The 27954-nt window shown below is 54.6% G+C and overlaps 7 protein-coding genes across 10 annotated transcripts; 3 read left to right on the top strand and 4 right to left on the bottom strand.

Annotated features, from left to right (window-relative positions):
• Positions 1-235: 235 nt before the first annotated feature.
• nlk1 (nemo-like kinase, type 1) lies at positions 236-4769 on the bottom strand. Its single transcript, XM_058049521.2, has 11 exons — positions 3638-4769; positions 3432-3561; positions 3302-3357; positions 3059-3165; positions 2912-2997; positions 2626-2835; positions 2450-2551; positions 2291-2377; positions 2016-2214; positions 1865-1958; positions 236-1791 (listed from the first exon to the last, which is right to left on the bottom strand). Exons 1-11 carry the CDS (start codon positions 3943-3945, stop codon positions 1743-1745), a joined length of 1428 nt encoding a protein of 475 aa, XP_057905504.1. The 5' UTR covers positions 3946-4769; the 3' UTR covers positions 236-1742.
• Positions 4770-4866: 97 nt separating this feature from the next.
• On the bottom strand, positions 4867-8584 carry maza (MYC-associated zinc finger protein a (purine-binding transcription factor)). Its single transcript, XM_058049523.2, has 7 exons — positions 7552-8584; positions 7220-7373; positions 6754-7145; positions 6422-6678; positions 5807-5870; positions 5561-5732; positions 4867-5489 (listed from the first exon to the last, which is right to left on the bottom strand). Exons 1-7 carry the CDS (start codon positions 7582-7584, stop codon positions 5185-5187), a joined length of 1377 nt encoding a protein of 458 aa, XP_057905506.2. The 5' UTR covers positions 7585-8584; the 3' UTR covers positions 4867-5184.
• Positions 8585-8868: 284 nt separating this feature from the next.
• Positions 8869-10616, bottom strand: cdipt (CDP-diacylglycerol--inositol 3-phosphatidyltransferase (phosphatidylinositol synthase)). The gene is made up of 6 exons (XM_058049544.2): positions 10330-10616; positions 9849-9983; positions 9628-9781; positions 9477-9558; positions 9328-9409; positions 8869-9182 (listed from the first exon to the last, which is right to left on the bottom strand). Exons 1-6 carry the CDS (start codon positions 10370-10372, stop codon positions 9040-9042), a joined length of 639 nt encoding a protein of 212 aa, XP_057905527.2. The 5' UTR covers positions 10373-10616; the 3' UTR covers positions 8869-9039.
• A 1309-nt stretch (positions 10617-11925) lies between these two features.
• On the bottom strand, positions 11926-21598 carry taok2a (TAO kinase 2a). 2 transcript variants are annotated; one of them, XM_058049508.2, is made up of 20 exons: positions 21119-21598; positions 18536-18676; positions 18286-18357; positions 18111-18212; positions 18002-18047; positions 17825-17921; positions 17646-17759; positions 17483-17574; positions 16972-17065; positions 16828-16909; positions 15711-15881; positions 15426-15635; positions 15223-15351; positions 14914-15150; positions 14689-14817; positions 14390-14593; positions 13954-14193; positions 13679-13891; positions 13397-13579; positions 11926-13100 (listed from the first exon to the last, which is right to left on the bottom strand). In XM_058049508.2, exons 2-20 carry the CDS (start codon positions 18665-18667, stop codon positions 12264-12266), a joined length of 3384 nt encoding a protein of 1127 aa, XP_057905491.2. In that variant the 5' UTR covers positions 18668-18676; positions 21119-21598; the 3' UTR covers positions 11926-12263. The 2 variants fall into 2 exon arrangements, with proteins under 2 accessions (XP_057905491.2, XP_057905490.2); XM_058049507.2 differs by having other exon boundaries at positions 13670-13891; positions 21119-21597.
• A 229-nt stretch (positions 21599-21827) lies between these two features.
• On the top strand, positions 21828-23659 carry srsf2b (serine and arginine rich splicing factor 2b). 2 transcript variants are annotated; one of them, XM_058049545.2, is made up of 3 exons: positions 21835-22557; positions 23014-23263; positions 23340-23659. In XM_058049545.2, exons 1-2 carry the CDS (start codon positions 22196-22198, stop codon positions 23258-23260), a joined length of 609 nt encoding a protein of 202 aa, XP_057905528.2. In that variant the 5' UTR covers positions 21835-22195; the 3' UTR covers positions 23261-23263; positions 23340-23659. The 2 variants fall into 2 exon arrangements, with proteins under 2 accessions (XP_078653611.1, XP_057905528.2); XM_078797485.1 differs by having other exon boundaries at positions 21828-22557; positions 23014-23659.
• A 734-nt stretch (positions 23660-24393) lies between these two features.
• eif1 (eukaryotic translation initiation factor 1) lies at positions 24394-25938 on the top strand. The gene is made up of 4 exons (XM_058049548.2): positions 24394-24585; positions 25097-25260; positions 25331-25432; positions 25504-25938. Exons 1-4 carry the CDS (start codon positions 24555-24557, stop codon positions 25546-25548), a joined length of 342 nt encoding a protein of 113 aa, XP_057905531.2. The 5' UTR covers positions 24394-24554; the 3' UTR covers positions 25549-25938.
• Positions 25939-26474: 536 nt separating this feature from the next.
• On the top strand, positions 26475-27915 carry LOC131103358 (uncharacterized). 2 transcript variants are annotated; one of them, XM_058049549.2, is made up of 6 exons: positions 26483-26661; positions 26878-26984; positions 27155-27195; positions 27260-27370; positions 27443-27580; positions 27644-27915. In XM_058049549.2, the coding sequence occupies exons 3-6, from the start codon at positions 27190-27192 to the stop codon at positions 27728-27730; spliced, it is 342 nt and encodes a 113-aa protein (XP_057905532.1). In that variant the 5' UTR covers positions 26483-26661; positions 26878-26984; positions 27155-27189; the 3' UTR covers positions 27731-27915. The 2 variants fall into 2 exon arrangements, with proteins under 2 accessions (XP_078653612.1, XP_057905532.1); XM_078797486.1 differs by having other exon boundaries at positions 26475-26661; positions 27155-27370.
• Positions 27916-27954: the final 39 nt, after the last annotated feature.

Here is a 27954-nt window from a genome sequence, read left to right on the forward strand (position 1 = left end):
CCCCTGTCAATCAACAATGACAAGGCCTAAGAAATAGCACACATTTGTAATCTAATTAATACATGATTAATCACCCTTTGCAAGTGTTAACTATACCCATGTTTCCAAAGATAGAAGACAGGGCGAGTAGTCTGCGTCTACGTAAGCATCCAGCACCCCGGATGAGGCCGGATGAGGCCGGATGAGGCCGGATGAGACCCGGATGAGACCCGGATGAGACCCGGATGAGGGAATAATGCCTAAATGGCCGCCTGGATGATGAAAGGCCTTCCTGGTCTAGCGGGCTGCTTAGGCCAGCCCTCGTGAGAAAGAAAGGAGCATACTGGTTTTATTCCAGTGTGGTTTTATTCATCTTCACGCTCTACTTTAACAACGCAAACCAGTTTAAGAAATTCAAGTATTTGTCAAGTCAAAAAACAAGTCAAACTTTTTTAGCTAAAACACTTTCAAACATTAGTGTCATATTTCAGAATCAACACATCAACTTTTCTTTTTAACGAGCAAACGAGGCTAATCGCTAAAGACCATGGGAGCCGAGGGAGCCGGGGTGGGGAGTAAGGGGGTGGGGGGTTGGGGGCGTTCCCAAAATAAACAAACACGATAACAAACATCTTTTCCCCGAGCGCAACCAAGCCTTGCCAATTTATTAGGAACACCGGCCCCATCTATCCGTGGCAGTGGGTTGTAAATCAGTGGCTGGGTGGGAATCCAGGCGCGAGTACGATGCCATCTGCTGTGCGGAGTTGGAACAACAAGCTCCATGATGCCTCCGGAGGGGCAATGTGCCCACGGACCAGGGGCCTTGTCACGGTCCCGAAAGAGTCGGACAGCAGACGGCGCTCTCGCCCTGCCGTCACCGACACGTCACATGACCACTCTGAGGAAGTGAGCAGTCCAAACGTTTGAAATGACTGGATGAGCGGGTCACGTGACCTCGGGGAAGGGGAACAAGCGTCCGACTAACGAGGTGTTCTGGTTGTCAAGTCCAAAGAGGACCAGCTGAGAATAAATAAGCCTTGCGTGGCGCCACCTGCTGGAGGTGCAATTGAAGTACAACCGCAACAGGAAGCCCACCTTGCCCGTGTCAACTTCCTGAGATCCCAGAAAATTCCTGGCCAAGTTCCTGCAGGCAACAAGGACCCGACCACATGGGACCAGCGAGCCTTGAAAGACCCAAACAAGGTGTCCTTGAACGCACCGCCGGCGCTCGCCCTCCCGACCCATCCGAAGCAGATGCACCAGTTGGGGAGGGTGGAAGCTCTGGGAGGTGAGCATCACGACCAATGCGGCCGCTGGCAGCGGGGGGGCGGAGACAAGACGAGGACAGGAATAACCAGAAAGTGGCGTGGGGTGGGGGGAGGGGCGTCGGCACGGGCGGGTCTTGACCGTGCTGTCATGGAGGCGGAGTCTTGCACAATAAATTAAGAACTAAAAGGACAACACTGTGCCATCACACTTCCTGTCACAACTTTCAAAATAAAACGTGCCAAAGAGGAATGACCAAGTGGAGTATTTTCCCAGAATCCTCTGCTGCCGTTGGGCAGCATGGACACCAGGGGGCGCTCAAGGCTGCTACATGTGCGGAATGACAAAGCAACAACTATTCTACTTTTCACCTCTTTCTATTTTCTTTACAATCGGCATCTCGAGGCCGCAGTGGGCGGGGCCACAACGCAGGAGGTGGCACAGGAAGTGGACAAAAGTGGTGTGGCGGTCCTCCTGTGGCGGCAGCGAGGAGGCCTTCATCTCTCCTCCTTGCGGGACACCTTGGACGAGTGCCAGGCGGTGGACCTGCGTATGTAGGACGCACCACATGAAGACGAGGGAAGGCGGCGGCGGTGGCAGCGGTGGGCGGGGTTCTCACCTGATGAAGGTCTTGAAGGCGGCGCTCTGAGGGTTGATGCACAGCGGCACCCGCTTGCCCTGCTGGTGCTCCGTGATGAAGCGATGGATGAGCTCTGAGGAGAAAGACGGCAGTTAGTACGTGGGGGCGGGGGCGGGGCCGGGGGGCGTACCTTTGCCCTGCCACACGGACAGCAGGCTGTTCTCGTAGCTGTGGCTGAACGGACGCTCGGCCGCCGGCTCAAAGTCTCGTGTGTAGACGCGTCCGCTGGGCACGGAGTAGCAGCACTGGCACATGCACGTGTGGTAGCGCAGGCGGCCCTCGTCCAGGTACGGGTGAGACAGCGCGTCGCCGCCAGAAATACGCTTGGCCTGTGGGCCAAAAGGCGGATGAGGTGTCGCCCGGACATGGACTGCTCCCGGGCCACAGGCGGCGCTCGGAACTCACCGGGTCAAAGACGAGCATGCGGCAGAGCAGATGCACGGCCTCGTGCGTGGCGCCGTCTGACAGCATGTACAGCACCGACAACGACGGCTGCGGGGGCGCACACACACACACGTTGTAGAACAGCACGTTAACGTTGCAGGGGGCGGGGTCACCACGTACCGGCTTGTGCGGCCCACGCAGGATGTGGGCCCTGGCCCCCTCGCAGGCGGACGCCAGCGCGGACAGCGGCGGCGTTCCCAGCAGGTCAGTGATCAGATCCAGCTGACGGAGAGAGCGGGAGGGGGCTGGGGTCAGTGGTGGGAGGCGGGGGCGTTTACGGGGGCGGCGGTGCTCACCTGCTGGATGGGGCTCTGAGCCTGGAAGAGGATGCGGCGCCCCAGCAGCTCAGCGAAGATGCAGCCCACCGACCACACGTCGATGGCGGAACCATAATGGCGGCAGCCCATCAGCACCTCAGGCGCCCTGTAGTACTGCGTCACCACTTCCTGCGTCATGTGACGCGAGGGGTCGGGCTCCTCCACCCGGGCCAGCCCAAAGTCGCAAATCTAGGCCGAGCGGAAGAACGTTGCAAAGGTTGCAGAGCGGCCGGGACACTGGGGGCTGGGGTGTGGGGGCGGGTACCTTGAGCAGGCAGTTGCTGTTGACCAGCAGGTTTCCAGGCTTGATGTCGCGGTGGAGGATCCCGGCGGAGTGAAGGTACTTGAGGCCTGGCAGTGACAGCTGTCAATCACGGGTCTGAACAAGAGGGGGGTGCAGGAACACGCTCACCTCGCAGGATCTGATAGAGGAAGACTTTGATGTGGTCGGTGGTCAGCGGCTGAGGAGACACGATGACCTTGTGAAGGTCGCTCTGCATCAGCTCCGTGATCACATATCTGCACTTCCTGTCAAGGACTTTAAGCTCCGCCCACAACTGCACATTACAGCTCACCAAGTGTAGGGAAGGAAGGAGAAGCAAGCAAGGAAGGAAGGAAGGAAGGAAGGAAGGAATTGGGCGTAGGAGAAGGATACATCTCCTCAAAGCAGTCAATCTGTGGCGGCTGCAGGATGTCCAACGCTGACAAGACCTGAGGGACACAAACACCCGTCAAACATGTGACGTTGCGGCCGTGCCGCGGGGCGGGGTCAAGGGTCAACCTACATTGTCGTGTTTGAAGAAGCACAACATGCGAAGTTCCCGGAACACTCTTTTACAGGACACCAGGTTCTGGAAGACGTTGGGCATCTTCTTCAGCGCCACCTTGCGTCCATCGCGAGGGTCCGTCACCGACCTGCACCAGCACACGCACACGCACGCTGAGGCCTCCAGGGCAACACGGGGCATCTTGAAAATAAAGGTCCCCTTACCACACCACACCGAAGGCGCCATAGCCGATGGGCCGGTCGGGCTCCATCTCCGCCGGGCTGGGCACCTCGCTAGCCGGGTTGCTGTACGGTTGAGGCACGGCGGCTCCACCGCCGGTGCTCCCCGCCAGAGCGGTGGGGTGTCTCGGGGTCCCGGCCGGGGCAGGGTGTCCGCTCACGCACGGGGTGGCGCCGAGGCCCGCGGAGGGGGCTACGCACGCCGAGTTGACGTAAAAGTACTTGTGGCCCAAGTCGGAGGCCGAGAACAAGTCGCCACAAACCGTCTGACGGCCTGCGCCGTGAAAGGCCATCCTGAGACCCCCGAGGCCCGGTGGTCTGCTGCTGTGGCCGCCTAGACGCGGGTGGAAGGCGCTTCTAAGCTGCACATGATCCGAGCATGTGGACCGTGGGGGAAAAGTGCCAAGACTCGATGTCACATTTAAAGAATAACCACTTTCATCAGCGGCTACCTTTGTTTGTAGCCTGCTAGCTTCGGGCTCAATGCAGCCGGCTTCAAACGGCAAACCTCCACGACTGCAGCAGCGGCAGCATTAGCATCACACGCTGCACGACGACGTAAAAGCAGTAAAAGCAGTAAAAACACAACTTTTATCCCAACTTGTAGCGCAAGCCATGAGCTAGCTATGCTAACCAGCTGTTAGCTAGCAAGCAGGCCAAGCGGTGTGACCCACATACTAGCATCGCTCAGCTACACTGACCTACATACTTCACAACAACACACGCCGCCATAACTACGTCAACCAACTCGCACACGAAGCCGGGCTCACCCTGCACGACGCACAAATGAGGGGGAGAACTAAAACTAACTAACAAAAAAGACTTTGACGCTCGTCGGCGACCAGCTAGCCGCAGCTAGCTTCCCGGCGCTCGCTAGCTTGACATGACTCCTTCACGCGCGTCGAACGGATGTTCAATTTGTTGGTCAATTTGTTGGTCAAATGTTGTCCAGGACGAGGCCGATATTGGGTGAACGCGCCGCCTCGTTGCGGCTGCAGCCTGGCGGTGAGACGTTCGATGCTGCCTGCTGGCGTCCGAGGAGGCGGAGCCGTGTGGGGGAGGGGCGAACTGTAAACAAAGCTAACGCTAGCTTAGCTGCTTCCACTTGTCCAATCCAGACATGCGCGTTGCTGCCTTTAATAGTAGCAATCAATATGCACAGCCACACAATCACCAAGGGAGCTACACATGGCAAGGAGAGCATCAGAAGGACATTCAATGTTGAAAAAGTCTATTTACACATGCTAACACATATGTACACATGCTAACATCAATGATGAAGACTGGCACGCTCTTCCTCAAAAGAGACAAATGTCTTCAGTCGACATGACGCCATCATCACACGTAGACAATGTCGTCATGACGCCATCATCACACGTAGACAATGTCGTCATGACGCCATCATCACACGTAGACGATGTCGTCATGACGCCATCATCACACGTAGACGATGTCGTCATGACGCCATCATCACACGTAGACGATGTCGTCATGACGTCATCCCGGTGGAACGTCTCGCACGTGGTAACGTGCTAACTGTGCGCCTGGGGGGCGATGCCGGAGCAGTCAGTCACCATCAGACCCACCGCCCCGGCTGACACGGCCACGCCCACGGCACCGTCTGCGCCCGCCGGCTCGGGGTCCACCTGGTTGGCGTGGGTGCCCATGTGGCCCTGCAGCTGCGTGGTGGTCTTGCACTGCACGCCACACAGCTGGCACAGCAGCACGCCGCCGGGGCCCGCCCCACCGAAGCCGCCGCGAGCGCCGCCGCTCTCCTTCCACTCCTGACCGTGGTGCTTCTGAGCGTGCACGCGCAGGTAGGTGAGCGTGGTGAAGCCTGCCGGACCAACACCATCAATTGGACACGTCACACGGGCAGGGGGAGGGGCGAAGATGGGAGGAGCTTACTGCGGTTGCACAGGTGGCAGGAGTGGTGCTGTGATTGGTTGTGGACTCTCATGTGGTCGCTGATGTAGGCGGCCGACAGGAGCTTCCCGCAGATGTGACACGGGACCTTCTCCTCGTGGCGAATCAAATGAGCTCGGAGACGATCCCGTGTGGCGAACGCCGACGTGCACGTCTGCGGACGAGCACAAGACCGGGCCGGTTAGGCGCCTGCGAGTGTGGGCGGGGTCAGAGCCTTTGAGTCGTTACCGTGCACTTGAATGGCCTCTCGGTGGAGTGAACCTGCCGCACGTGACTGTTGAGGTGGTCCGGCCTGAAAACAAACATCCCAAATATGCCAATCATGTATTTGTGGGCGGGATCTGGCGCTCCCTGCTGGCCTCATCTGAATGACAGCATCAGGGATGGAGACTTCCTGCGGGAAGCATCCATCCACCCCTCATCCACTATCTGTACCGCTTATCCTCACTGGTGGGGTGGGGAGGGGGTGATGGAGCCTATCCCAGCTGTCTTCGGGCAGGAGGCGGGGTCCACCTTGGACTGGTGGCCAGCCAATCCCAGGGCACATATAGACAAACAACCATTCACACTCATATTCATACCTATGGACAATTTGGAGTGGTCAATGAAGCTAGCATGTTTTTGGAATGGGGGGGGGGTGAACATGCAAACGCCACACAGGGATGGCCAAGGCGGTACTCCAACCCACGTCTTCCCATGTCCTGATCTCCTGTGTGGCCTGCATGCTAACCGCTCGGCACAATGACAGCACTGTCCACAGTCACTCGGGAGCGTAAGGAGCGTAAGGAGCGTAGCGCCGCCAGCGTGATGGCGACGCCCCTTAGTGAGCAGAAGGTGTCCTACCGGGAGAAGGCCTTGGCGCAGTGCGGGCAGACGTAGGGTTTCTCCACGCCCCCCTGGTGCGAGCGCACATGGTAGCTCATCCTGTCTTTCCTCTTGAAGCGCTGCTGGCAGACGGGACAGGAGTACGGCTTCTCGTCCGAGTGGGACAGGCGGTGGCGGTTCAGGTGGTACACGTCTCGGAAGGCTTTCCCGCAGGCCTCGCACGCGTGGTTCTTGCGCACCTGGTTGGCATTGGAGTTGGGGCCGGGGTTGGGGTTCTGCGGTGGGACACAAAGACATTTTCCCGCTTCCGTCTTTCAGTGGGGTTCTACAAGGAGGACCCGGACACCCACCTGCTCCACAGAGCCCACCACCACCACAGCCGCCTGGATGGGCTGAGGGGCCACAGCTACGCTCACGCCCACCGGGGCGATGGACACGGACTGGCCGGGCTGGGACAGGGGCAGGGGCACGGCCAGGGGCAGGGGCAGGGGCAGGGAGTCGGGGGCGGCGGGCGCGGGCAGGGGGGGCGGCAGCTGCGGTGGCAGGGTGAGCTGCAGGAGGGACAGAGGGACCGTCTGCTTCTGGACCGCCCTGCCCCCCTCCTCCTTGTCCCGGGCGCGGTCCTTCATCTTGACGCCCGTGTGGACGGACTGGTGGCGCCGCAGGTTGTAGCTGTTCTTGAACTCCTTGCTGCAGGTGGCGCAGACGTGGGCGGGCCGCGTGGCTTTGGCCGGCGCTTTGACTGGCGGGTGACACAGGAAGAGGTCAAAGGTGACACGTTCAAAGACGCGCTTTGGACACGAGGCCCTCCCTCACCAGGAAGCGGCTCCTCGCTCAGGGCGGCGGTGTCCACGGTGGACGGCGGCGTGCTCATGTGGTCCGCCAAAGGACTCGCCTCGGCCTCGCCGCTGAGCTCGGGCAGAAGCTCCGCCTGCAGTGGCGCCTCCTGCTGGCCCGGAGTGGCCGGCGTCTGAAACGAGACAAGCAAAGGAAGAGGAACTCCATCAAGCACGGTTCCTAATATTTGGAACAGGAAGTAGAGTAGAAGCCATCCGGGTCGAGTGGCTGGTATTTCGGTGTTTATGTCGTCATGGACAACAGACCCTGACCTCAGCATGACCCCCCCACCCAGTCAAACACTTTCTCACCTGAAAGAGGAAATTACTCCATGACGTGTCCATGCTGCAGCCTCACTCAGCCAAGGAGCCACAAATACTACTACAGCGAAATACAGCTAGTACTACTGCTAGTACTACTACTGCAGACTACTGGATTCTTCTTGTTTGCTGAAGACGTTGCAAATGTTAGGAGTGGAGCCTGAGTGGAGCCTTCCTATGTGTGTCTCTGCCGGGTGTCCATTCTTTCAATCATTCTTTCTGCTCCAGCCCCACTACGACTTGAGCAAAATGCAAGGTGATTGGGTATTGGGTATTGGGTTTCCCAGACACAAAGCCCAAACTAACCCCGAGAGAGGAGGAATGTGATGGAAAGCAGCTACGATCGCCGGCGGACATTTATTAGCGATAGCTCCGGGAAGGCCTCGGCGCGGGCTCCAATCCTCGGCCTCGCGTACACCTCGTCCACCGACTAGGAAGCTCCGGGTCGGCCGCGATCCATGACTCCGCCTCGCTGGTTGAATGGCCGTGCTGACATCTTTCTCTTTTTTCAAACCGTGTCCCTCCCTCCCTCGCCGTCCTTCCCTTTTTTTAAGATCCCGTCTTGTGCCTTTCTGCTTTAAAGGGAAAGTATTTCCTCTTCGCCTCCTCACGGATGTCTTCTCCTCCTCTCCCGACAGATAAAGGCCGACATTGGGGGCGGGGGGCTCCGCCGACGACCACCCACCGCTTCCTCTCGGTCGACAACAAACAGCACCGGGTGGTCCTCCGGTAACCGGGCCGAGCCGGACGCTTGGTAAAATGGTGTCGCTTTAGGCGGCACAAGCCTCCGTCCGCCGCATCTTAAAGGCAACGATGCGCGCAGTCAACAGCTGGACCGGGATCAGCTCACGCCGGAGTCCGTCCGCGAAGTCTCATGCTTGAGGTTCGGCTGCTTGTCACGCCGCATTTCACCTCCCCACCCGGCATGACAACACTTTGCACCAGGCTCTCCACTTCGGCCCTCGGCGAACAGCTCCAGCTGGTGTTCATGATCAATTCCCTCCCTCCATTCTGTGCAAGACGGTCAGCCCTTTTCCAGGTTCGCCTTGTCTCTCACCTTCTCATGCAATCCAAGCAAACCTGCCATGCATTTCCTGCATGTAAAAGGGTCTATATGGCACCTCCAGGACGCTCAGGTCACATGATACATCTTTATTGGTGCACAAGTCCCTTAAATACAGCACTGCAAACTTTGTCCAATAATACATTCGGCGGATATTCACACGTTCTACCACGACAGAAGCAAAACAATCCAATGAGACACCCTTTGTCACACATAAGGCCTTACCTTCAAACCTTTTGCTCCACTTAGTTTGTGTGGCTAAAGTGACTCTAACACCCTAAAAAAACAAGTTGGCTTGAGGTCCCCACAAGAATAAATAATGGTGTTAAAATGGCGATAAAGTACCCGTTGCATTGAAGAAGCCACGTGGAAATTTGGTCAGCGTGAAGTCAACTGAAGACCAGACGTCAGAGCTCTCAGTGCGCCTTGCTGGCCTGGGCGCGCTCCGCGGCGTCCAGGGTGGCCATGTTCTGGGAGGCGGTGATGAGGTGCAGCAGGCTGATGGCCGACTTGAGCAGACACACCATCCCGCTGAGTCCCAGCAGCCCGTAGACCCACGCTGCGACACACAAGCACACACATGCAGGCAATCATGCTCGCGCGACACCCCCTGGCACCGGACGAGGAGCTCCAAGGCAGGCCCCGTGGAAATGCACGGGTGACCCCCGTGGCACTAATCATGTGTAAAGAGGCGCCAACGTTACCTGCGGGCTCCGGGACGTGATGGAGGATGTAGAGCAAACAGAAGAAGAGCTCGTTTCCCATACACATGAAGAAGAGAACCACCTGCACAACAAACATCTTCCAGTCTTTGCTCAAGCAGTCGAAGGTGGCGGAGAAGCTCAAGTGTCACCTTGTTGGTGTAGTAGATACGCAGGAGAGGGTTGCCCGAGAGGTCGATGCTCTTGTGGCTGGCTGCTCCTTTGATGGTGGAGCTGTGAGGTGCAGACGAGGTGAGCTAACAGGAAGTTGGCCGACAGGAAGCAGGGAGATGCTCCAGTCACCTGTGCAGGTGCAGCCAGTGGCTGGAGATGTCCAGACACATGCTGAGCTGGAAGACGAAGGTGTAGGCGGGGTAGAGCAGGGACAGGTTGACCAGCAGACACATGGTGGCGCAGCGGTCCGTCAGCATGTCCAACATGGCGCCAAAGCGGGTGGCTGCAAGCGAACACTCCAGATCATCAACACCGCGCTCCAGAAGGAAGGAACGCCGTCCGGTACTTACACTGATTGAGCGCCCGGGCGGCGTGGCCATCGAAGGCGTCCAGCAGCGCGCTCAGCAGGTAGCAGGAGCAGGCGGACCAGGGGCAGCAGGGCATCAGGAAGAAGGCCAGCAGCGCCAAGATGATGCGAGCGTAACCTGTCAGCGGAACATCTGTCATTCCCCAAAGGCTGCCTCAAATATTCCTCTCTAAACCATGGGGACGGAATGCTGCCACCGACATGAAGCACATTCGGAAGAAACATGCCACCTGCTGTTACCTGCTTGGGGACGACAGATGAAACGAACGGCATATACACACACCTGTCCATTCATATGCACGGTTCCTAATAAATAAATACATTTAACAAGGTTTAACACACTTTCAGTGGCCCAAGAGCCGGCGTGCTGCCTTCTGTTTCATTTCACGTTTGTTGGACTTGCGGCAGGACTTAGCATCAGTTAGCCTAGCAGCTACATGCTAGTTACCACGCCGCAAACTCACCGATCAAATTAGGAACGAAGAGGAAGATGTTTTCCTGCGTCATGTCTGCGTGAGGAGGCGGCTTCACTGGGAAGAGAAAACACGCTGGCGGGTTGCAGCGTGGGAATACTGGGACGAGGCTAATCAAGTTGACGCTAGCCGTCGAAGTATAAGCTTTTCATTGAGATGACGTGTGGCCGTGAGGGGGCGTGTCTCCGCGAGGGGGCGTGGTTTGCAGCCCAGCTCCGGGGACGCGGGTGGGGTGTTCCCCCTATGGAAGGTGTTACTGGGAGCAGTGGGAGAATGAAGTCCTGCACGAGCCCAACCACTGCGTGTTTGTTGCAACTTCTCCCATAATTCTATTTCCGGTTTCCATCTCGCTTTACAGCGACACGACCCGAGGTCGTTTGACGTCATTTCCGCACCTCCCCTTTAACGGTTATTTATAGCATCCTCGTTATGACCAGTTTTAACCGGAACCACCTGACACAGACGTTCATGGCGTAAACGTTGTCTGTTTTCCAGTGTACAATAATAAAACAAGGACACGATGTACTGCTGTTTATTCATCCAAAAGTATTGTTATGCTTCTGTACAACGCCCCCCCCCATTTAGTCACTTTCGAAAGGAAAGAAAAGCATCGAGTTGACTCCTTCAGCGTGAGACGTCCCCCCCTCCCAGACTCCCCAGCACCAACCGGTATCGTCGGCTTTCCTGCTCCTCGAACACTAGAAAAATAATCTTGAATGGAGGGCGCTGCTATGACCTGGTGGAAAGCCTTCATGTTCGATCCTGAAATGAAACACTTGCGGCTAAATGGTCCCCGCAAGGTCCGAGATGTGCAAATGAGGTAGACGTGACAACAAAACATGTCAGCTTCCTGCCACGGCCTGAGGACAAGCGGCCTGGTGGTTCTCAACTTCTACCCGGACTTTGCAAGCTAAGACGCGGTGTTTGTCCACAAAAAAGGAAGAAAAGCAAGTTGAACATGGCACCAAAGTATTGTAATACTGACACGGAGTAGAAGAAAAGTAGAAGACGGGAATGCTGGCAAATGTAGTTGCCGTTTGTCCATCGCAGGCAGGCCGCACTGCGCTTTGTCTCCCCCTAGTGGTCAAGCTCGGCATCACATTTTCTAAACATAAATATTACAGTAGTAGCGATAATGAGCATCTATTGTCTTCAGGTCACATGACAAGATAATCCTTATCTTACTAAGACAGCTGGAGTTAGTGGGCTATGTACACTGGCGGCTTCACATTAATGCTTTTTCTACAACTACACCACGTGCACGGTAGCATGGTAGCATGGTAGCACACCAGCCACGTGCACGCGCAGCCTGTCAAAGCAGCACACGACATTTTGGGAGATTTACCAGGAATTTACCAGGAATCTAATAGACCGGGAGGCCTTCTAGGCGTCGCCGTGGTAACGTGACACAAACTCCTTTCATCAGGATTCCCTTCGCACATAAAAATGTTAAAAGTCAGTTATAAAAATAACTTTTTCAAATAAAGAAGTGGAAAGAAGACGGTGGCGACAGCATGCTAAGCTAATGAGCTAAGCTAATGAGCTAAGCTAATGAGCTAAGCTAATGAGCTAAGCTAATGAGCTAAGCTAATGAGCTAAGCTAATGAGCTAAGCTAATGAGCTAAGCTAATGAGCTAAGCTGGGCATGTTGGAGTAACTGTGAGGCTTGGAAAGCAGGGCTATGCTAACAGGGTGCTAAGCATTTCCCAAAATGTCGGCGTGGTGACGGAAGCGGCGTCTGGAAAAGGAGCGCTATGTACAAAGTGGGAGTAGTTAAAAGCACCGCTAGCTAGCTGAGAGGAAGCGCCACCTGACGTGACCGTTTGTGCACGAGCACGAGGCTCCGACAATAAAATCTCCAAGGAACTGCCTGTGACTCCTTCAAATTCTGGAAAGTCGTGCCGGAGGCGGCGCCCATGTTGGCTTCACGAGTAGGACAGGTGCGAGCCGTTGGAAATGTGGGACGTGACCGACGTGCTCCGACTGAGACCTCCATCGCTGCCGCCCCCCGGACCCCCCGAAGCCGTCCTGCGCAGAGGCTGGGGGCTGTTCCTGAGGGCCATCAGGCCAGGGCCCCTGACACCAAGCCCCCCACCTCCGTAGCCTCCCTGAGACGAGGACGACGAGGAGGCGGAGGAGGGCGGGGAGGAGGAGAGGGATATGGGGGGAGGTGCAGGCGGGGGTGGCAGCAGAGCCAGGGACTGTGAGGAGGCGTGGGAGGAGAGGAGGTGGTGGTGGTGGTGGTGGTGATGGTGCCCCTGGGAATGATGGGAATAATGGCCGCCCCCTCCCACCCACTCCCTGGCACGCTCGCGCTCGTCACGGTACAGGTGGGGGGTGCTCTGGTGGTGCTGATAGTGCTGCTGTGGCGTGGACGAGTGGCTCCTCCCGCTCTTGTTGGATTCGCCGTCCCTGCCAAAACCCTGCGAGGACACCACAGACTCCGTCCTAGCGAAGCCCCCCCCGCCGTGGTTCTGACTGCGCCAGGACGGCGTGGCCACAGAGTTCTGCACGCTGTGGCTCCAGTGGCTGCCCGAGCGAGGGACGGGTCGCGAGGGCCAGCCCCCGGAGCCCGATGAGGGGCTGGGCGTGGGGTAGCCCTGGTTGAAGGCCTCGGCGGGGATGCCGCTCAGCGCCATGTTGCTGAAGCCCAGACGCATGCTCTCTGAGTCGAAGGCCTCGATCTCGTGCGCCTGCCGCTCCAACAGCGCCCGTATCCGCTCGGAGCGTTCGTTCTGCAGGGACAGCATCTCCTCCTCGATCTGAGGGACAAGGCATCCGGGACGTTAGCCGGCAGCTAGCTAGCGACCTGCCAACCAAGAAGCTAAGGATTGTCGTTTTCATTTGATCAACGAGCTAAGCTGATATTTGTGATCAATGTGCTGCGGGTCCAGTGTGTGAGGTCATGTCTGTTTAGCTTGCTAGCTTCCTCAGACGCGATGCACGATGGTGACGGAGGAGAGAAGGGCAGGTGGTCATCCATGGCGTGGTATGCGGCTGCAAATGTGTGCGTGTTGGTGCGTGTTGGCGCGTGTTGGCGTGTGTGCACGTGGCGTACCCGTTGCTCCAGCAGGGCGCGGCGTATGGACACCCGCTGCTCCAGGTCCTTGACCTCGCGCTCGTGCTGCGTGTCGGTGTGAATCTTGATCTTGCTCTGGTAAGCGTTGAGCAGCTCCAGCTCCTGCTGCAGCTGCATGTGCAGAACCTGGTACTCCGCCTCCTGGGTCTCGTCCAGTCGCAGCTGGGGGCCAAAAAGGGGTGGGGGCTTACGGTCAGGTGTGCGGCGGGAGGCGGGCGAGGCTGAGGTGTGAAAGGTGGGCGGGGTCCTTGCCTTACTCACAGCCTGTGTGGACAGCATGTCGTTGATGGAGTGGTCGTACTGCTCGGCCAAGATGGCCAGCTTGCGCGTTTGCTCCTCCTTCACGCGTTTGAGGACAGCCTTGTGGTCGGACTTGGGCGTGCTCTCCAGGAGGTGGTTCCGCAAGGCTTTGTACTGACGGGTCTGGATCTTGCAGGTCTCCTGGAACTGCCGCTTGATCTGCAGCTCTTTGGACTGGAAGGAAAGGCGTGTGTTGTGTTCCGTCCACAGTCGGATCATCAAGCAGTCAAACTCACCTTCAGGCTTTTGGGCTGCTGCCTGACCTCCACGGTGTGTTTCTGTCGAAGCTCTTGTTCTCGCCGCTTGTTGTACTCCATCTGATTGGTCAGCTCCGTCTGGTGCTGCGTTCGGATCAGCTCCACTCGGGTCCGCTGCACCGTGCCCAGCTGCCTGAACTCCAACTCTTGAGTGGACTCGTGGTGGCGCAGCAACATGGCACACTCCAGGTCCTTCTGGGTCTGCTTCTTGTTCAGATCCTGGTGGACAAGTGGTGCTGTGTGTCAGACCTTATTGCCTGCATGTCATGTCATGTCATGGATTCTGGTTAACATGTTGGGAAACGGATACACGCACGCATGTCTTTGATTGGATGAGAAGGTGGTCATGTGACTTCATTCACTGACTAAATCTCCAATAACGCTCATCCATGACTGGGAAGAAGGAACAGCGTACCTCTCGGAGCAAATCCTGTTCCAGGTTGTGGCGAGCCAGCAGCATCTTCCTCTTGTACTGGCGACACTGCAGCTCGTAGTACTGCCTCTGCCTGCGGAGCAGACTGGCCTCCTCCTCCGCCTGCATCTGCTGCAGACACTCCTTCTGTCGGATCAGCCACTCCTGCTTCTCCCGCTTGGGAGTGGACTGGTTCTCGTTGAGCTCCTGGGGGGGGGCGGAAGGGCACAAGGTCAGTGGTGGAACCAACCAGCGTGGGGCGGGGGGCCCAGCCAGCGCGGGTGGGGGCTGACGCTCCGTGCCTCTTTAAGCTGCTCCTTGCGCTGACGATACTGACGCTTCTGTGACTCCAGCAGACTGGTCAGTTCCTTCTTCTGCTGACCCAAAATGTGTTGCTGGAACTTCTTCTCTTCTGCCAGCGCAGCTTTTGTCTGCAGGAGAAGGCCAATGGAGTGTTAGGTCCCGTTGGAGGTCTGAAGCACCGTGTGTGATCACATGACTACACGGGAGGACATTCTGTTTCTCACCTCTTTCTCCAAGATGGCCTGGTGCTTCTTGACCAACTTGTCAGCTTCTGAGGAGAAGCTGTTCCTCTGGTTCTCCAGCTCCTTGTCCAGCTTGAGCTGGTGCTCATCCATTTCCGCCTTCAGCTTGTTCTCCAGGCCCATCAGCTGCTTCTGGTGCTGCCGCCTCATGCGCTTGTACCCAGACATCTGCTCCCGCAGTGCCGAGCCCTGCTCGTGCTCTTGAATCTGCCGGGTCACCTGCGGGGCGGGTTTGACGACACGTTGCGGCCATGAGCACAATCGGGGAGTGCGGTCTGCACTTCAACCTACCAGGGAGGCGGTCCTGATGGTGGCAAAGTGGTCACGGTTGCGATAGTAGGCTCGGCGGCGGCCAGCAGAGGGAGCCTGTGGCTGCTCAAGCTCTGGTTGGTAAGGGTCGTCGTAGATGTTGTCCTGAGCCTGAGGGGCACAACAAGTCCATTCACATGTTGCCAAGCCGTGCGGCCAGAAAGAAGAGTTAGGGGCCACGTTACGGCGGGTCGGTGGATGATGGAGCTGTTGGACGTGACCGTGTGCTCGCCCTCCTGCATCATTGCCATCTCGCCGCTGCTGTCGTCCGAGGCGTCGGCCAGGCTGTTGACGGAGCTGCTCTGGGAGCTGGCGGAGATGGACATGCTGGGCACAGACTGGGAGCTCTCCATGCTGTTCACTGTGCCGGTCCTCAGCAGGTACTGCTCCGCCTCCTGACAGGCACACACACAAATGAGTACGTCATTCAGCTCTGTCTACGTTTCCCTTCACCTTCACTTTCCCCTCACCTCCTCGTCCTCTCCTCCCTCAGACACGGGGCCGTTCTGCTGGGTCTCCTGGAAGAGGATCTTCTTCATCTTGCGGTACTGCAGGTTGTCCAGCTCCCGTACAGCATCCTTGGTGCGAGCGATCAAGTCCATGACCACCGTCAATGGCCGCTCGCGACACAGGAAGCGATGCTTGAGACGCAGCAGAAGAGGAGAAGTTAAACCTGGAGTCAACGTGTTTCTCCCAACCAGCTTCACAGCCAAGATGAGCCAGAGGGCCCACAGTGGACCTGATGCAAGCAATGACTTCAAGGACAGTACGATTTGGGCTCTAATCTGTGTGCTGTAAAGATATGCTCATCCTGGGACACCCCTATTGGGGGCCTGTGGGGCAGGATCAGGTCAGTGAGGACCTAAATGTCCAACAGCCAATGGAGAGTACATTATGTGTCCTCCTATTTGTGAGTCAGAATCCTTGCTGCAGAATTTTGCACCAATTGTGAAGAGGAGAGACGGCTCTTACCGAGACAAGAGGAGAGACTATTGCCACAGTCCTAAAGGCACGAATAATCATCTCCAAATCATCAGTTCTTGATGTCCTCCTCGCGGCTTTTCAGGGAGTCTAACTTGTGAAAGGAGCAGTAACGCTTTGATAAGAAACATCAGATGCTAACAATTGGGAACGTCCTTCCTGGGTGCCTTGATGTCACATGGCAACAAAGAAAGGACGGCTACACCTAGCCTCCACACACAGAGCTCCAACATGCAGCGCCACCTTAGGCTGGTGGCCTCAGATGTAACGATGTCAGTAAGAATAAGAATGTGCCGGACAGGCAGCTGACATGATGGAAGTGGAGCATTTATGTAGAAGGCCTTCTGTGTCGCTTTATCTGTTTTAATATCTTTACAACACACAGAAAAGAGCCAAGCATTGGAGATGGTGGGCAACATGCCCCTCCCCAAAAAGTGTACTTTTCCTTTAAAGCGGAAATTGAATGGTGTGCAAGGTGTGATCCACTTGGGGGCCAACCAAATGTGTGTCTGCAGCGTCTTCTCATGACGAGCTTGGAGCGTTCATGATGATGTTTATGTGGAATGACATTTTGGAGCAAAAAGGCAGCATGCATCTACTTCTCACATTGAGCAGCACGTCCGAGGTGGGCCGGTCCTGGGGGATCTTCTGCAGACACGAGTCCACAAAGTTGCGGAAGGAGTCGGACCTAAGGGGGTGCGAGCTGGTTAGCGATCGGGGTGCACGAGGAGAAGTAGAAGGCCGTCTCACCAGTGATTGGACTGCAGGACGGGGCTTTCATTCTGAGCGATGTGGTATAAGGCACTCATAGCGTTCATGTTGAACAGGGGTGGCTTCCTCTCCGCTGTGACAACACAACCAAAGCAAGCGCTTTTATTCTCACTTCCATTCAACATGAGGACATTGAATGACAGCACCAGGAAGCTGTTCTCTGCTGGCGAGTACTGTCCAAGTCTATCAAGTCGAAGCTTTGGCATCGTTCAACTTTCTACCTTTGAAAAGTCACACAGGTGGTGGTGTCTCGTTCCAGTTGGAACGTGCTTACTTTCCAAGACTCACAGCCAATGGCAAAAACGGCCATAAAAACATCTACTTTTCACACAGAGCTTGAAGACAAAAACATGGCGAGGGGAAAGGGGACAAGGGGACAAGGGGACAAGGGAATGAGCCGGGATCCAGTGTAGCCATCAAGCTCCATGTTGGTTGAACCACCCATAAACACAGCTTCACCATCAGGGAATCTTGAGAGCACGTCTCCTACCCAGTTCGATGCAGGTAATCCCCAAAGACCACACGTCCACTTTTCCATCGTACTGACCCTCGTCCATGGCCAGGATCACTTCTGGAGCCATCCTGCATGAGATCGGCACAGGTAAGACGAGATGTGAACCGTGCTGGTGTTTCAAAGAACAGGTGTCACTCACCAGTAAGGCGTGCCCACAAAGGAGTTTGCCGGGGCCACGATGGAGGCGGAGCCAAAGTCACCCAGTTTTACCTGACCGGGCTCCGTCAGCAGAATGTTGCCAGCTTTCACGTCCCTGTGGACAGCAGTCCGTGGTAACAGTGTCCCGTGCACACCCTTATGTCCCGAGACCTACATTACCTGTGGATCATGTTGTGGGAGTGAAGATACGCTAGTCCCTGCAGTGCACCGTGGGTAATAGCAGCAATCTCAACTTCCTGCAGTGGCTTTTTATGGACTACAAAGGACAAGAGGCAACACGGAGGTGAACAAAGACACACCGCTGGCTGAGAGGACAACCTTTTGTGCTCCACTGACCTTCCAGGAGATCGGAGGCGGAGCCAAGGCAGTACTCCATCACCAGCTGCAGACGGAGAAGACGAAGTGTGAAAATAGCCGTCAGGTGTCACATGGTAAGCGTACATACCCAGGCTGTGTGCTCCTTCAGGTAGCATCCCCGATACTCTATGGTGTTTGGATGGCGAAGCTTCTGCAGGAACTTCACCTCCTTGATGATGTCCTGCCATTTCTGCACGACAGCAAGCAGCACTCAGTCAGCCCCCGCCCGGCCGTGCGTGACATGCTGCCGTGTGCACGCTCACCTCGTTTGTCTGCTTGCCGCTGTACGACATCTTCTTGATGGCCACCACCTCATTGTTGCGCACATCTCGGGCCTGAAACACGGACGCAAGCACAAATGTATGGCGGGGAGAGCCGAGTAGTGATGGTACACAGCATACAGTACGGGCCGTGTACTGGTGTGAGCACGCCCATGTCTCAACAGAGAAACATCTTCCAAGCAGCAAAAGTGTTTGTGGTACAAAGTACACAGATGTTGAGTGAAGTACTCACAAAGTAGACGGCTCCAAAGCTGCCATGGCCGATCTCCCTGAGGTCAGCAAACAGCTTCTCCGGGTCGTCTCTGCAGAAGAGTTCCGCCACGTCCGGGTCCTTCAGATTGCCCGCCCGTGCGCTCGAGGGCATGGCCAGGGCCTGGGGGGTGAGAGACATGAAAAAGTTATTTGCATAAGAAAAAATAGTGCACCGTGATGGGGAAATGAATAATGCAACATCATCATGTTATTGATGTGTTAAACACTCAAATGTGCACCCCCTCCAGCTGGATACGCTCCCACAGAACTGGGACGTGGAAGGTGATGGAAGAGGAGGATGAAGAACAGCGTGGGAGCAACAAAATGGCAGTTGCTTCTCACAAAGTGTACTTCATCATGGGCGGCGAGGGCTGCTGTCATTTCATTGGCCTTCACATCACTAATACTCTTACGTAACAATGACCATTACACCAAGCCGCAGCTACTATCGGCCTGCCGATATTTGGACTGTTAGCCCACATATAATAATATACACAGGTTATAATACCGTACATGAACGTAAATGGGTATGATAGCCAAATATGAACCAGCCATACAAAGAAGCAGAAGACAAATTCAAATGTGGAACATGTGATTTATTGTGAATAACACTAACCTGTATACACACACTGATATGTGAATGTGAAAATGCCAATGGGAAACACTAATGAACAATAGAATACAAACTGTAAAGGCACAGCCTGCATTGGGTTGAAAGACTCATTGAGGACGACCTCCATGATGGTCATGGGAGGTAACATGACATCAACACTTAAACACTGTAACAGTGGGATTTAATGGTCTTCGATAATGGTGGACGTGGGAGTTAAGGGTCTTCGATAATCGACCTCCTGCACACCACGCTGCTCCACGCTGGTGGGATTGTTCCATCTATGATCCCTGGCCAGCTCTTAGCAAATGCACTGCTGCCACCTTGTGGTCGTTTTGGTGGCTTCAAGCAGCTCTGAGAGGAACATGCATTGGTGGAGAGTTCCGTCATCACCCCTTTTTGCCTTGGCCTATCATGATGGTGGCCAGGCGTTTTATTCTCCTGCCGTGCAATGCACCAAGTGTGCTGCTATGATGAGACCACAATGGCATTTTCATTCCTTAACGGCCGCAAGTACGCTAGCACCTGTACTCTGGGGCCTTTGCTTCAATCTTTACGTGCCATTACGCTGACTCTTTGGGGATTCCATTATCAGCTACGGAAATAACTGGAGGGACACTAACATCCTTCAACACGTATTTCACCTTGGCCATCAGGTACCTGCGAGCATCCTCACCACTTCTTTCTTCATGGCAGTGTGTGTGTGTGTGTGTGTGCGTACTCAGTGTGCAGACAGCATCAGTGGGGCAGAGTGATTCAGTGCATGCATGAAAAGAGCCTGTGGGCCTACGTCAACCATCACATCCACCCCCACCCAACATTCTTTCAAAATGCGGTCAACCAATTTCCATTTATACATTTTGTGGCCTTCAGCGGCGAGGAAGCAGACGCACCCAGCTGCTGGAAGGAGTCGACATGAAGATACTGCCAGCGAGCAATGGCACGTGTGTGAATATCCCCAAAGCACCAGGGCTTCTTTATCCAGGCCCGGTCAACAACACACATGTTCTTCCACTCGGACCAACGCAAACAAAGACACACTATTGGAACGCCTTCAGTCATGTGATGCTGAGTGGCCGTCACATGATTAAGACCACGCCGGGCTGATACACCCACAGTTCCACCTGGGCACAGCGGCTGCATTTACCCCCAGCACAAAGTGCAGCATACCAAAATAAGAGCATGACAGAAAGTAAACAGAACCCTGTGCGAATAAAGTTAAAGTATTTGTTATTTTACTTCACAATAAATGAAATGTCTGTGATATGACACTACTTCTTAAAATTGACCAAACTTTGTTGTCACTCCCGACTGGTTGGTATTCATGCAGATTTCTGTAGCGTACACACAACTCACGCGTGTGCATTCGTGTTGTTATGATAGCAAATGTTGCTTGCTATTATTAGCCACCAAAGAAGGCGTTGCTTATGCGTCAAAGCAGGAAGTGGGCGGGATATAATCCTTGCAGTATGCTCAAACGTTAGCGCCCTCTAGGCAGCCTTGTCTGCGGCACACAGCAGCTTCACTTCTCTTTATTTAGTCTCTTAAGTATCCGTACACCAGCACATGTAGTCTGCCCGTGACGTCACGTCAGAACACGAGATCGCCATGGAAGCACGGTGGTACTGACTGGCCAATCATTTCCGTCCATCCTGTCATTGGTTTCCTTCCATGGAGGCACACAGGTCCCCGTAAGAGATTAGCACAGTTAGCATGTGCAATAACAAGCTACGTCAAATGGTAGCACACTCTTGCTAGTTAAAAGCCAAGAGAAACAGATGACTGCCAGGTGTGATGGAAGCACTTTGGTCTTACTCGACTCTAGCTTAGTGTACTTGCTTGAAAATCAGTAAATAGACCAGCTGAGACGCGGAGGGAACTGCTAACAACATCCAGTCGAAATCGTGCGGTTGTGTCGATGGTGAGCCGGCTACTTCGTGTAGCTTTACTTACCGCGGCTTAGTGTGGTTCCGCTCTGGAACGAAAAACAACCGCGAGCAGTCGAGCTAACGAGCCTGTATCCTCATAGCAGCAGCACACCAACACGTCTCCTCCTCGGTGCCACCCGAGTTCACCGGCACGACGAAAGGGGCCAAGGTTTGCTCCAACACGGCCCGCCGGCTGATTGAAACGGTCCCGCTGGCTCCCTCCTCTGCTGCTAGCATCCGCTACACGGCTAGCTTGGAAGCTAACGTTAGCTGCTGTGCGGGGTGTGGCTGGCGTTCGTCCGCGAAGCTTCGCTTCCGGGTCAAATGTCCGGTCCCAACTAATATCGGGGAATTAGCCTGTAAAAGTTGATTTAAAAATGCGCCCCATCTCTCTCTTGGCCTTGTTTCAGCCACCGTTTTTGTTCAAGATGGCACAGACAGATGGGGCGGGACTCCAGCGCCAGCCGGAAAACGCTTCTTCAACTTCCGGTTAGGTTTCCGCTTCAAAAATAAAACCCCTCTCTAGCACCCGTCCATCCATCCATCTCACTACTCCACTGTACGATGCCGTTGAAACAACAACGTGGTGTTTTGTGGTACAGAATGCGGTACTGGTAGTTGAATGTATTTCCACCAGCACAAGGCTCAGAAATGCTAACGTTTGGATCACACCACAGAAACGTTATTCAAAGATAGAGGTATTAAAGCAAGGTCGTGACCAAAACGCGAAGAAACACTCCCAAATAAGATAGAACAGAGGATAAAGGTAGTGTTAGATAAGATGAGATGATTTGTGCCGACATCAGGAGAATAAAGCCCACGGCATCAGTGCTGTGGCGGTCCACAAGGTGGCAGTAAAGCTCCGACGAGGTCGATACTAGTCGGCCTCTTCCGGGTAAAGCAGAAGAAGGTTATAGGCCACTAACCATTTTGGATCGACGACAGGTTGCAAGTGTTGCTTGGAGAGAATCGGTTCCAGAAAGTATCACTCGGAGAACATCTGCTACTGAAGAACCATCCGCGAGATCCACCACCAACACGGGCGGTTCGTGTAAACGTACAAGAAGGTAGAAGTTGGTCGAGGAAGCCTGACGGGAGCATCATGAGTTACGGAAGGCCCCCGCCCGACGTCGACGGCATGACTTCTCTCAAAGTGGACAACCTGACTTACAGAACCACTCCCGAAACCCTCCGACACGTCTTCCAGAGCTATGGCCGGGTCGGGGACGTGTACATCCCCCGGGATCGCTACTCCAAGGACAGCCGGGGCTTTGCCTTTGTCCGCTTCCACGACAAGCGGGACGCCGAGGACGCCATGGATGCCATGGACGGCGCGCTCCTAGACGGACGCGAGCTGCGGGTCCATATGGCTCGCTACGGCCGACCCCCTGATTCCCATCACGGCGGCGGGCGCCGAGGTGCACCACCGAGGAGGTACGGGGGGCACGGTCGTCGAAGCAGAAGGTGAGCATGGAAGAAATGGGATTTTGGACAAGACCTGTACCACAACACAAATGTTTTCAGCATCCCAAAAGAGCAGCTCCTCCTACCACGCCACATATTTCTAAAGGTGCATCTGTTAGCTTTTCCTCTTTTCCTCTTTGGGTCAAGGGTTAAAGTGGGCCTGCATGAAAGGACGGAGCTGCCAGGAATGCAGGAAACAACAAACCTTAGGTGTGGATTCTTCACATGGTCTTACACTGAGGGTTCCGGGCTGGATGCTGGGTCCACTATCTGCACTAAATGAAGAGGCTAGCCAATGAGCTAAAAGCCTGAGATGTCGTCTCGTTGTCTACTGCGGCGTATGCATTCATTAGCTGCCCCCTTTTATCTCTTTGTGTAACTTTACAAGATAGACAGAAGGATCGGGGATGATGGACAAAGGTGTCTTTGCACTCAGTGTACCTGTCTTCCCCGCAGTCCCAGACCCAGGAGGCGCAGCAGGTCCCGCAGCAGGTCCCGCTCTCGTTCCCGAAGTCGATCTCGCTACAGCAGGTCCTACTCCAGATCCAGGTCCCGCTCTCCCAGGAACAAGAAGAACAATGCCAAGTCCCGCTCCAGATCCCGGTCCAAGTCTGTCAGCCGCAGCCCCTCCCCCAAAAGAGGGTCCCGGTCCAGATCCAAAAGCCCCCGCAAGTTGTCAGCAGAAAATGGAGACTCGCCGTAGTAGGTGGGACGTGAAGAATGAACGGGACGCCATGCTCCTGTGACCGTGCGGCTAAGTCGTGTGTCCCCTGTGTCTTCAGGTGTGGACGCTGGAGACCACACGCTCACTCCTGGACGAGCTGGTCTTCACCGCTCCGGCCCTTCGTTTCATCTTCTTTTTCCATCTTCCGTTTGAAACGCCGGCTTTCCAGTGAGTGCGGCAGGGGACTTGTGCTTTTCTTTTAGCAGTTCCTCCACTTGCTGTCCAGTCATGAGGCACTTCCTACGCTGTGCCGAGGTCCAGCAGCCTTAGCGAGCTGTTAGCCACACATGTACCTTCACGACGATGGCCTGTGTTGCTGTGACGGCGCCACGCCTTTTGTACACGACCTCTTTGCTTTCATTAAACATTTTCTCAACACCGTTTCCTTTCTTGATGAGATGCGTTAACATTTGGACACGCCCACACGTTCATGCAAGATGTATGACAGCATTTGTCTTTAACTACCCAACCCCGATGTGTTCTACTCACCGAATAAGGTCATCTCGGCTCCATCTTACACGAGCTGAGCTCCAAGGCGGAGAAGAGCCCCATCTTGCCGAGATACGATGCCAAAGCTTGGCGATGACTCTCCCTTGGCTGGCAGGCACGGCAGCTTCTCGTACTGCACCTTTTGGAACGGCCTTTTATTGTGGCAAGGCTACGGCACCGCTGTCCAATCAGCACAAGGTGCTGACTCCACACCTTTGTCAATAGTTGAGACCTTCTGTGTACTGAAGTCAAGTTCAGCTCATGAAAGATGGCAGTAGTACACCTTGGCACTATGGTATGCTTACCCTTCACACTTGGGCAAATATGTGATATCTTCACGGGACGACGCCGAAGAAATGACATGAGTGATGAACTAGTATCCTTGGCTTATATCATGATGGCATTACTGTCACAAATGTGAGCTACCGTCTTTTCCATCGCGAGATGAGCTGCTGTATGTGTTCTTATTGGCCCTCATACGCGGTGCTTGCACGCTCTTTAAAGTGATCTAGATAAGAAGAGCTAATTGTTTAAAGCGTCTTTGAGCAAAGCACTGATGAGTCAAGCGCCAGCCGACGTCACCGGTCTGGTGACGTAACGGTGGGCGGAGCCACCAGGCTTGTTTTCTTGATGTTCGCCATCGACGGTCTCCATTTTGAGAGCTTGTTGGATCCGCTGAGCGTCGTCCCGTCTAAACGCCAACGCTAACACAAATAAGTCCAAGTTAGCCGACGAACAGCTCGCTAACCAAGTTACTATCCGAAAGGAAAGCAAATCTTATCGTATGTCCGCTATCCAGAACCTCCAAACTTTTGGTAAGTATTTTACCAGGCCTGCGCGAGAGGGTGGGGGAAGGGCGAGATTTCGCCGAGCTAATGCTAACGTCTATTTAGCCGACGTTTGTGTCATTTCCTTTCCTCTCAGACATATGTCGACTATTCCGTGTGAAATCGCGAATGCTATTCGTGGCCAGGTAGGACGATGCCACGAAGGGTGGATTTAGCGGCTTGCCGGCCTAAGATAGGAGTCTGCGGCCGCCATTAGGCCTTCAGGAGGCTAGCAGCTTGTTAGCCGTTTTCACCCCGTTCAAGTTTGATTAACATTGGCCAAGTTCCCGCGTCACACGGTCTACTTTAAAGCTGTCTCACCTTCGCTTGTGAACTGAGTCGCTTCCCGAAAGTGAAATCTTTCGATGGCTCGCGGCTAAATTGCTAGCTAGTCTTGAGTAAGCTGTTTTGTATCGTACCGTGCGCATGCGCGGCGGCAGTGTGTCCTTTGGCTGGAGTCTGTAGATTTAGCGGGCTTCCGTTGTGCTTCTACTTGTAGACCCCTTTGCTGATGCAACTAAGGGTGATGACCGCATCCCAGCCGGGACAGAGGACTCCATCCACATAAGAATTCAACAGCGGAACGGCAGGAAGACCCTCACTACTGTCCAGGGCATCGCCGCCGACTATGACAAGAAGAAGCTAGTCAAGGCCTTCAAAAAGGTCCGCTGGCACTTCTCATTTTGTTTCTTTTAGCGTGTGTTGCTTCATGCCTCGTTTTTGCCAACAACAGAAGTTTGCCTGCAATGGGACAGTGATCGAGCACCCGGAGTATGGTGAAGTGATCCAACTTCAGGGAGACCAGCGCAAGAATATTTGCCAGTTCCTCGTTGAGGTGGGCTCACTGGTGTGGGTGCAGGTCGAATATCCTGGCCATCCCTTGTCCTCATGTTTCCTTGTGTGCAGATTGACCTGGCCAAGGAAGAGCAGCTCAAAGTCCACGGCTTCTAGAAGCGACCGGCAGCCCCGGCACCTGGAAGACCATCAACCCACACCCCCACCCCTCTCCTATGTGCTGCTGTTGCTCTTCCTCCCCCCAGTCTCCTCCCTCCCTCCATGCAGCCCAGGCTTCTGCTAGCTAAGGGGGGGCTTGCCCTCTAACATGGGACTCTGTACCACCACTGCCGCCCCACACCACCAGGGGGCAGACGCGCTATGGCGTAGACACACCATGGTTCCATGCGACATCAGGGATGACTGGTGATGGCGTCTACACACTTCCTCCTTCCTTGTTCCTTTCATTTTCTTCCTTTTAGGTCTGTGCCTCGATGACAAGGCACTATTCATGTAACTTTTTTTGTTTTGTACTATAAGGTGTTTCAATAAAACGATGAGTCTCCATGTGCTTTTGATTGGTGACACTTTCACCCACAACTCAACTGCTCCTCTCAGTGGACCCCAGTCTTCCCTGAGCCTCCCACATGCTCTGCACACCTCCCCGGAAGGCACCCTGGCTCCTCAGTGCGGAGGCGCAGCGCTTCTACTCACACGTTTTACATCTTATCTCTGGGGGGTGGAAGGATGGAAGGTGACCCCCTTCCATCCTACCCTCACTTTTACCATGAGGCACTTGAACTCCACTTCGGGCATGATCTCATTTTCCTGGACTTTCCTGCAGTCACTTCCACATGTAGCTGGCTGTGAAAGACATAATACTCAAAACAACTTACTACAGTACACAACAGAAACTTGCATTTGGTGACAGAAGTGAGGGGATTCGATCTTGAGCCTGGACATTTGAATGGAATAGAACAGCAATCATATTGCCGCTCATTTTCTATGAATTGTCCATTGTTTTGAAATAAAAGCGTTGAGGAAATTAAGCAACAATATTAAGCACTGAACCGTTAATATTCGATGGAGTTCCTTCCGGGAAGTAGTTCAGCTCTTGCTTTGCACCTTCTAGCGACCCGTCTGTATCCATGGCAACGTCGTAGCCGCCATTGTTTTATGGACGCGAACCCACTAGCACCTCTTTCTCGTTTCCATGTGTGGTGAGCTGAAGCAGTTCAATCGCTTTGCCGTGGACGATTTTTATAATCCCATCCAGACCCACACCGAGCGGTAAGATGACCCGCTGGCCTCCCCCCGCCTTCAACGTGACCAACAGGATACTGTCGCTAGCTAGCTAGCAGCTAGCTGACTAGCTAGCTGCTAGCTAGCTGACTAGCTAGCTGCTAGCTAGCTGACTAGCTAGCTGCTAGCTAGCTGACTAGCTAGCTGCTAGCTAGCTGCTCGTGTTGAAATGACGTCGCTTCACTTCTCTCCTCTCTGTTGTAGTTTGACGCTAGAAAGGCTTATGTTCCCCGCTACCGTGCAACAAGGACATGGACTAGCGTCTTCCTGCCTCTGCTCTACCGCCTTTTCCAAACAGCCTCCAGCACCGGGTGAGCGCTTTATTCAGCCCCTTGCTTCTCCGGTCTGTCAACTGCAGCACCTTATGCTAATTTAGGGCTTCTGTCCAGGACTTCTCCCAATGCAAAGAGGAAACCAAAGTCTACAGATGTTGGTCAAAGTGCAGAATGGACGTTGACACGTTTTCGTTGTTTTCCTGCAGACTTCCCGGAGATGTGACGTTGGCGCTCGTAGAAAATGACCGTAAGAAAACATTGCCGATCTCCAGTCAGCGCACCTCCACGTTTGGCTGATGTTTGATCCACAGGTCCTTCCTGTTTGGAGGCTGTCCCTTCCGCTGCCTGCTATAATCTTCATCAGTGTCGCCTTCTACATGCTCGTCTTGGCGCTCGGACTTTGGATACGATTCTGCCTCAAGGTGGGCGTCACAAACAAACATGGCCGTGTTTTGAAACTAGTAAACCAACATGGCGGTGTTCCCGTGTTCAAGGAGAGGTGTTCGCTGGCGTGCGACTCCTGCTGTCCAAACCTGTCGCTGTGGGACCAATGCTTCAGACTAGCACAGTCATGTGACTGTCGCCTGCCCACCATGCGCTCGTGTCTGAGAGACACGTGCACGTCCCCCTCGGTGAGTGGCGCGCTCGCGTGCATGTGTAAAATGACCAAGGTGTCAATTGCCCTTTCATCTCAGTGCGGCAGGTGGGACTGCGCGTGCACGTGCCAGCCTCCCGAGTGCGACTCCTGCAACTGTCTGTGCTTCGAGATCCGAATTAAATAGTTGCCAACAGGAAGAAGCGCCAGGTTGCCATTCGTCCAGCGGCCACTAGATGGCGACAAGGAGGCTGCTAAATGAACAGACCAACATGGACGCCACAAGGCTGCTTTTTTTACCTTTTCATGTCAAGTGTTGATTTTCTAATTGTTACTATTTTTACGTTTTTTTCCCATTAAACCCAAGTGCTTAAATGTTCTTGTGTGTATTTTTGAAAAGGACATCATGAA

Source organism: Doryrhamphus excisus, linkage group LG16 (genome assembly GCF_037039965.1).
Source record: "Doryrhamphus excisus strain RoL-2023G ecotype Guam linkage group LG16, RoL_Dexc_Guam_v1.1, whole genome shotgun sequence".
NCBI classification, from domain to species: Eukaryota; Metazoa; Chordata; class Actinopteri; order Syngnathiformes; family Syngnathidae; genus Doryrhamphus; species Doryrhamphus excisus.